Source organism: Pipistrellus hanaki, assembly GCF_964339955.1.
Source record: "Pipistrellus hanaki genome assembly, chromosome: 6".
NCBI lineage: Eukaryota > Metazoa > Chordata > Mammalia > Chiroptera > Vespertilionidae > Pipistrellus > Pipistrellus hanaki.
Genome location: NC_140508.1, coordinates 9057394 through 9065173, shown reverse-complemented (window position 1 = coordinate 9065173; position 7780 = coordinate 9057394). Strand labels below are relative to the sequence as shown.

General features: G+C 51.0%; 1 protein-coding gene across 1 annotated transcript; it reads left to right on the top strand.

Moving 5' to 3' along the window:
- The first annotated feature begins 495 nt into the window (after nucleotides 1–495).
- LOC311624779 (protein FAM209-like) lies at nucleotides 496–2848 on the top strand. Its single transcript, XM_084888397.1, has 2 exons — nucleotides 496–1472; nucleotides 2191–2848. Exons 1-2 carry the CDS (start codon nucleotides 1152–1154, stop codon nucleotides 2530–2532), a joined length of 663 nt encoding a protein of 220 aa, XP_084744523.1. The 5' UTR covers nucleotides 496–1151; the 3' UTR covers nucleotides 2533–2848.
- The last annotated feature ends 4932 nt before the right edge of the window (nucleotides 2849–7780 follow it).

Here is a 7780-nt window from a genome sequence, read left to right as displayed (position 1 = left end):
AGAGCTCAGCACAGCTTGAAGCTCCCGGTGGACCCTTGATCACATTCAGCAGAACGTTGGTTCCTGGGGAATAAGTGAGTCAGATGACCCAGGGGACAGGGACAAGCCTTGTGTTCCGTTCATGGCTTTTCCATTGTGTGTCATTCACTGGCAGTGGGCCTTCGCTATACTCCTGGCCTCCGCCTGCTGCCTTCAGACTGCGCTCACCTCCTGTCTAGGTGCCAGTTCCCTCCTGATGATCCTTCAAACTCCACCCAAATGCCTTTTTCAGGAAAGCCTTCCTGCATCACCTGACACCTGCTGAACACTCCCTGCTCTAATCACCATTTAATAAGTTACCGTACATCCTTAGCTACCCCCGGGCCTGCACCTGGTGAAAGCAGTGAGTGAGGCGTGGGGACGGGCGGGCTGGAGAGGGCGTTCCTCCTGGGACCAGTGTTTTCAGATCTCACACGTTTTCAAACGGAGCCAGAAATCTAGGTTCTAAAAAGAACCCCTAATCCCAACATTAAATCCTGCAAATAATTATTTTTAGAAACAATGTAAGCCAATGGCTCCTAATGTACAGCCTTTGGTTTAATTTTTGTTTTTAGTCCTCACCTAAGGATATGTTTTTATTGATTGGAAAAGGAAAGAAACATCTATGTGTGACAGAAACATCCATCAGTTGCCTCCCATACGCACCCTGACCAGGCATCGAACCCACAACCTAAGTATGTGCCCACCCACAACCTTTGGTGTATAAGACGACACTCCAACCACTGAGCCCCTGGCCAGGGTGCCTCTGGTTTAATGTCTTTCTCACTGGGCTCAGCTCCACAGGGCCACATGCCACGCATTTGACACAGCATCTTGACTTAAATGAAACACAAACAAAAGCAGGTCTCAGCCAGCTCAGCACCAGGGCGTCAGAAAGGCTGGCAAGGGCATGGCAACCACCATCCACCCTCTCTTATTGATTGCCTGCTGGGAATGCCACCCGCTCCCTACGTCCTCCGACGGACCCTGGCCTCACTGGCCTCCCTGCCGCCATCACAATGGCCCGAGCCGCTCCTGGCTGGGGCCTCTGTGACATCAACCCAACTCAGCCCAGCACTCAGAGTCCGGGTGCGAGGGCACCATGAGCAGCCTCCTCCCCCCCTCTGCTCACCATGCGGACCCTGAGATGGACCTTGTTCCTGCCCATGTGCCTGTCTTGCGGCTACGCCTTTATGTTTTCTTCTCTGAGGGAGAATGTCAAAGAGCCCCCCGGGAAGGTGCCTTGCGGAGGGCACTTCCGGATTAGGCAGAACCTACCAGTCCACGCCCCAAGCTGGCTCGTCAGCAAGTGGCTCTGGTTCTTTTTTATTATTCTGCTGTATGTAATTCTCAAGTATCGAAGAGATATTGAGAAGCGTAAGGTAAGGACGGCTCCATTCTTTATCCCATGTTGCTGCCACCTCAGAAATCTCAGACTCCAAGACATGGAGGTGGTACAGGCAGGACGGTTGAGTAGAAGGGATTTTAATGCAAAGTAGCCACCTCAGTCCTGGGAGACGCTGGCCAGTCCTTTCCTGATGGAGCCTCAGACCCACCGAGGCTGGGGCCACACTGGAGACCACCTTCTGTTTACTGGGTGAAGGAAACCTTTGCTTGATATTCAGCCTGTTCAATGAGTTTGTTCAATGAGGATAGATTCAAGAACCTGGCATGTTTGAGTGGAAATTATTCACAGAGCCAGATTTGCTACCCGAGATTTAATTTCCCTAGTGTTTGACTTATTACAAGTTGCTGTGTCAAATGCAATTGATAGCATTGTCGCCAGTAAAGGTAGAGACCTTCCTAAAGGGATAGAGGTGTGAAAAGGTGGCAGCCCCTGCCTACAGCTGCAATTGTCTCCACGGTGGGGAAAGAGATGGAAAATGGCAGCTTATTCTCTACCAGACGAACCCCATGCCTCCCCGGGCTATGTCCAAACCAACCAACGGGGGCTGGCCAGCCTCTCTCTGGAGGCCCAGACACTAGGTGTTTTCAGTTGCACTGAGTGACTCCACTCTGCCGCTTTAGTCTGAAAGCAGCCCTAGACAGTATGTGTGTGACCAAGCAGGGCTGTGTTCCAGTACAACTTCGTTTACAATAACAGGTTGGCCCTTGGGCAATACAGTTTGCCAGCCCCTGGACTCAAGCAACGCTAGAACCGTCTCCTCTTAGGTGAGCCCACCTCCCCTGGACCTGTGTCCAAGTGCCCAAAGCCGAGGGTGTTATTCACCCGCATCTCTTTGTTGGCAGGAAAAGATCCTTCCTAGCCCTCGGGGCTCTCCGGTTCGTGCTGCACCGAAGAAGAACCAGGGTGCGTGCCCCAGCAAAAACTACGCTCTCCACACCTTAAACCAGCTCGAGATGGACCTCGTGCAGCTCATGTCCAAGGTGCGGAATCTGAAAATCGCCATGGTAACTGCCAGTGAACACAAGGCGCAGAACTTTGAGAGGCCCATAGGCCCACATAGCAATGTGACCATCTATGAGATATGGGGCGAAGAAGAGTGCGAATAAATGGATGTGTGTGTCAGAGAAGGACAGCAAAGTCGAGGGTAGGCACGCCATATGCAAACCAATAAAACTGTTCTGAAGAAAAATCTCAAATCTGAGATATTTCCCCCCTCTTTGGTTAAACCTGAAAAATAAATAAATGTGAGACCAGTAGCCCTGGCCGTGGCCATTAAGGTTTTGGTTTTTGTGCCTTTCTCGCTTCCCCTAGGGTTGTGGTGGTGAGACTCCTGGCCACGGGGCCAGGGCCTGTAGGACAAGGTTTGGGAAATTTGGGATGTTAATCTCATTTCCATAGTTGCTGTCTTTATATTAGCTATTATTTGTGCAAATGATGGAACTGATTACCTTTGTAATTGATTACATTATAAAGGACAACTTTAATTATGGGTTTAAAAAATGATTGAATTAGGGGTGTGTGTGTATGTGTGTGTGAGAGAGAGAAGAGAAAGAGAGAGAGAGAGGGGGGCAGATGATGGTTTCTAGAACCACTTACTTGATTTTCTTACCCCAAAAGTCTTATTCATTTCAGCTCATGATTCATTGGTTGCCTTCTACCAATTAGCAGTTACATATGTCTAATTGGATTAAGAAAATGAAGAGTTGATTCATACTAACAAGGGCTTTGTCAGTTACTTGCTATGAATGTTCTTTATTATACCTATTAAAATATGGATTTTTTGGCATGCTAATATGGCCAATGGGAAGTACACTTGCTTAATGCAGCTGTTAAATTAGCTTATGGCCCCTTCTGTAGGCTACCCTGACGGTTCACAGATGCGCCGTGCAGGGCTAGAGGAGCAGCTGAGGACCAGGGCCATTCCCTTCCTTCCACCTTCCTTCCCAGCTACAGAGGTGAAGTCCGCCCTGGCTGGTGTGGCTCGGCTGGATGTCCTCCCGTGCACCAAAGGTCACCAGGTCCATTCCTGGTCTGGGCACGTATCCAGGTTATGGGTTCGGTCCCTGGTTGGCAGCCATTCGAAGGTGTTTTTCACTCTCCCCATCTCCCGTCCTCTCTCTCTAATAATTAATAAAAATATATTTTGCCCCCCAAAAAGTTCATTCCCACTGCTTGAGCAATATCTTCAGCATCTGTCCCACATGAGTGTAGGAGTTAGGGCTCTAATGAAAGCTGCCTGTCTGCTCCCTCTTGTCAATGTTACTCATCTTTGAAAAGTGGTCCCTGAACACTTGACCGCAACTTACAGGAGAGGGGAGAACAGAAGGAGCTGAGATTAATTCTGGGTTCTAACTGTTTTCAATCAAATGAGACTCTGAGTTATTTTCACAGGACACTGAAGAAACTCAGATAAGCTAAAAATGCTTTGGCTTTAGCCTATGAATTCAATATGGGGCAGATTTTATTTTATTTTATTTTATTAATATATTTTATTGATATTTCACAGAGAGGAAGGGAGAGGGATAAAAAGCTAGAAACATCGATGAGAGAGAGCCATCGATCAGCTGCCTCTTGCACACCCCCTACTGGGGATGTGCCCGCAACCAATGTACATGCCATGCCCTTGACCGGAATCGAACCCGGGACCTTTCAGTCCGCAGACTGACGCTCTACCACTGAGCCAAACCGGCTTTGGCTCTTTCTTTAATTTCTGAATCCCCAGCTCCTCCACTCAGCAACTGGACTGTTTCCTTTTCCATGATGGAGATAGATGCGGAAAAGAGAGAAACACCCCACACAAACCATGCCAGGTGGGCATCACTGGCTTTTTAGATGGTCTCTATTTTAATCTAAAATCTGCCCCATGTTGAGCAGAAGCCGGTTTGGCTCAGTGGATGGAGCGTCGGCCTGTGGACTGAAAGGTCCCGGGTTCGATTCCGGTCAAGGGCATGGCATGTACATTGGTTGCGGGCACATCCCCAGTAGTGGGTGTGCAAGAGGCAGCTGATCGATGGCTCTCTCTCATCGATGTTTCTAACGCTCTATCTCTCTCTCTTCCTCTCTGTAAAAAATCAATAAAATATATTAAAAAAAAAAAAAAAAAGAAATTAAAGAAAGAAACAGACCAGAGGCAGAAATAGATTCATAAGGCTGGGAGCTAGATGGGCGCCATTCTCTCTGATGGAGAGGCAGCAAGCACCCGAGCCACGCAGCAGGTTTATTTTATATCCCAAAAATCCAGGAAATAACACCAAAAACTTAGGATCAAAGGAGCTTATTTGCATTCTTAAGTAGGCCCTAGCATTACTGGATTTACATATCTAGCCCCTCCCCTGCTGACACCTAGACAAAGGTAAGTCAGAAACTGAATAACACCATCACCCCCCCTCCGGCCTTCGGGGTGTGTGTGTGTGTGTGTGTGTGTGTGTGTAACCGAGGACACGGACTCTGCCAGTGCCTCGGGCTCAGCTGACAATTTAAAGAATGTCCATGTGCCTTCCCAGGAGGCCCTCTACAGTGGTTCAGAGGTTAAGCGTGGACCTGTGAACCAGGAGGTCATGGTTCGATTCCCGTCAGGGCACATGCCTGGGTTGTAAGCTCTATCCCTAGTGTGGAGCATGCAAGATCAATGATTCTCTCTCATTATTGATGTTCTATCTCTCTCTCCCTTTCCCTTCCTCCCTGAAATCAATAAAAATATTTTAAATAAAAATTAAAAGCCGGTGGTCACCAAAAAAGGCCAAAGCCAACCTGCTGGCTGCTTTTGTAGGGCCCTGAAGGTTAATGTAGTTTCTATGTTTTTTTTAATGGGGGGATCAAAGAATGAGTAATATTTCAGGATATGAAATTCAAATTTGAGTGCCCATAACTGCTCATTAGCAGACACCACTCCCACCATTCACATATCGCCTGTGGCTGCTTTTGCACGGAGTGATGGACTCAATTATTGCACAGAAACCGCAATGACCCAGGAGCTGAAAATGTTTACTAACCAGCCCTTTACAGGAGAAGCTTGCCACCCCCTCCCACATGCTAACCTCACATATTATGTTCACAACCAGGAAAAGCACAGGCCTGCGGACTGAAGGGTTCTGGGTTCGATTTCGGACAAGGGCTCGTACCTCAGTTGCCGGCTTGATCCCCTGCCCGGTCAGGGCGCATGAGGGAGTCAACCAATTGATGTGTCTCTCTCAATCCATGTTTCTCTGTCTCTCCCCCTCTCTTCCCCTCTCTCTAAACATCAATGGGAAATGCCCTGGAGTGAGGATAACACAGAGTGACCCCAAGCCTCTCCAGCTTAACACCCCGCTCAGCAGGACACGTTGCGCCTAGGAAATCCTGCCCCTCAGCCCAGGCAGTGTCACGCGATGTTTTCACACAGAAATGCATGAGAGAGAGACGTAGGAGCTAGAGCGCCCCAAGGCTCCCCACTCCTGCTGTTAGAGGGTAAACGCATCTTCCAGTGCCCCAGGCTCCTGGCTCCAGCGGTCACTGCAGTGGCCACGGACGTGTCCGAGGCAGTTGGCAGAAGGCTTCCTCTAACTGTAGGGTCACAGGAGTCCTGGCTCTCCATCACGTTCACCATGCTCTGCTGGAGGGGGAGGGAGTGCGGCGACACCAGGCCTGAGGACGGAAACCCCAGGCAGACCCGCTGGGAAGACGAAGGGGATGGGGCTTCATGGGGACGATACCAAAGAAGCATGAGGGATGCTGAGGCGGGAGGCAAACTTGTCACATGGTCCAGGGCCACACGCCTTGTCTGTCTCCCTGAGTGCGGGCAGCCGCTGTGCCGGTGATGGGCCGGCCACTCCAGTGATGACATTGCCTTACAAGGCTCCCTCTTGGCCAAGACACCCTCCTGTGGCCGGGAAGAAGCAGATGCCACATTGTAAGGTGAAGGGTCACAGGGCAAGGACGTGAGGGCCACCTCTGAGACCTGAGTGGTCCCCAGTCAACATCTAGAAAAAGCAAGCACACCCCCCAAACCAGTGGCCTGGAGGAAGCTCCTCAAGATGGGCCCCGGCCCCTGGGTTCACCCCTGACCCGCCCATGCTCCTGACCCAGGGAACTGAGACTGTAAGTGGGTGTCATGTTCATCCACTAAGTTTGTGGCATTTATTAGCAGCAATAGAAATCAGTGCAGCAAGCGGACACACACACACACACACACACACACACACACCACACACACCACACACACACACACAGCCTGCCTCTGCTGTTCCCAGGCTCGGGCCCACCTCCCCGGCCCTGTCCCGGCCTCAGGACCAGGATGGGGGCCACAGGGCTGGCGGCCCTGACTCAACGGGAGGGCCGGTTCCTTCAAACCAGAGTCTCCACGCTGTTGGCTCTGTGACCAAGCCTCCCCTCCATGGTAGTTTGGCCCACGTCATTCATTTCACTTGTTATTCAGGAATAATTATAGTCATGCAAAGTGGCAAACACAGTACAGTTCAGCCTCCCATGGTTTTAGACCAGCAGCAGCCATAAAATACCAAATGGAAAATTCCAGAAATAAACAAGTTGCGGCTGCTCTGAGTAGCTGTGATGAAGTCTCGCGATGTCCACGTAACTGGTCCTGTGTCCGTGTCCCCGCTGCAGTCACTCCCCCGTCAGCCACACGGCCGCCCCCTGGGTGTCAGACCCCAGGGGGCTCGGAGGTGCCCGTGCTCGTCACCCCGTTTTACCTGCTGACGGCCCCAAAGACGCGCGGAGAGGCGGGAAGAGCTGCTCAGCGAGAAGATGGGAGTCCCGACGTGATGAGGAGAGGACAGCCAGGCTGAGGTGCTGAGGGCCAGGCCAGGACGGCCTCCCGGCCCTGAAGTTACGAAGGACAGAGACATCAGCGCTGGCTTGGCTGTCGCACCTCAAACTGCAAACGCCTCACCACAAGAGAGCGCTCACAGGACACATCACAGCGCATGTGGTGACTGCTCCATTTTCTTAGTTATTGTCCGTCTCTGAGCCCAGGTTTGCATTAAACTTCACCACAGGCCTGTATGGACGGGAAAAGCACAGCACGCACGGGGTTTGGCATTATCCATGCTCTCAGGCATCCACGGGGTCTCGGGTCACACTGCCCACAGGTGAGGGGGCTGCTACAGAGAGAGCCTTTCCCCAGTTCCCCCCAGGTCCCACAGTTCCCCCTGGTTTCCTCCAGTTCCCCCAGGGCCACATCTTGCATAACTACAGCTCCCAGTAATTTCTTTTACCTTTTGGACTAGTGGCCAACATTTCACAATGAGATTTCACGTACAGTCCAGTGAGGGGGACACAGTAAACTGAGGAGCTTCTGTAACATGCAGGAAACCATGTGGGCGACTGTCCTAGGCTTCAGCCAGCTGCCTTCCCGTT

Coding starts and splice junctions, on each gene's coding strand:
- LOC311624779 (XM_084888397.1), top strand. CDS start 1,152: ATGCGGACCCTGAGATGGACCTTGTTCCTGCCCATGTGCCTGTCTTGC. Junction 1,473..2,190: donor GACTCCAAGACATGGAGGTG/GTACAGGCAGGA, acceptor GTCTCCTCTTAG/GTGAGCCCACCTCCCCTGGA.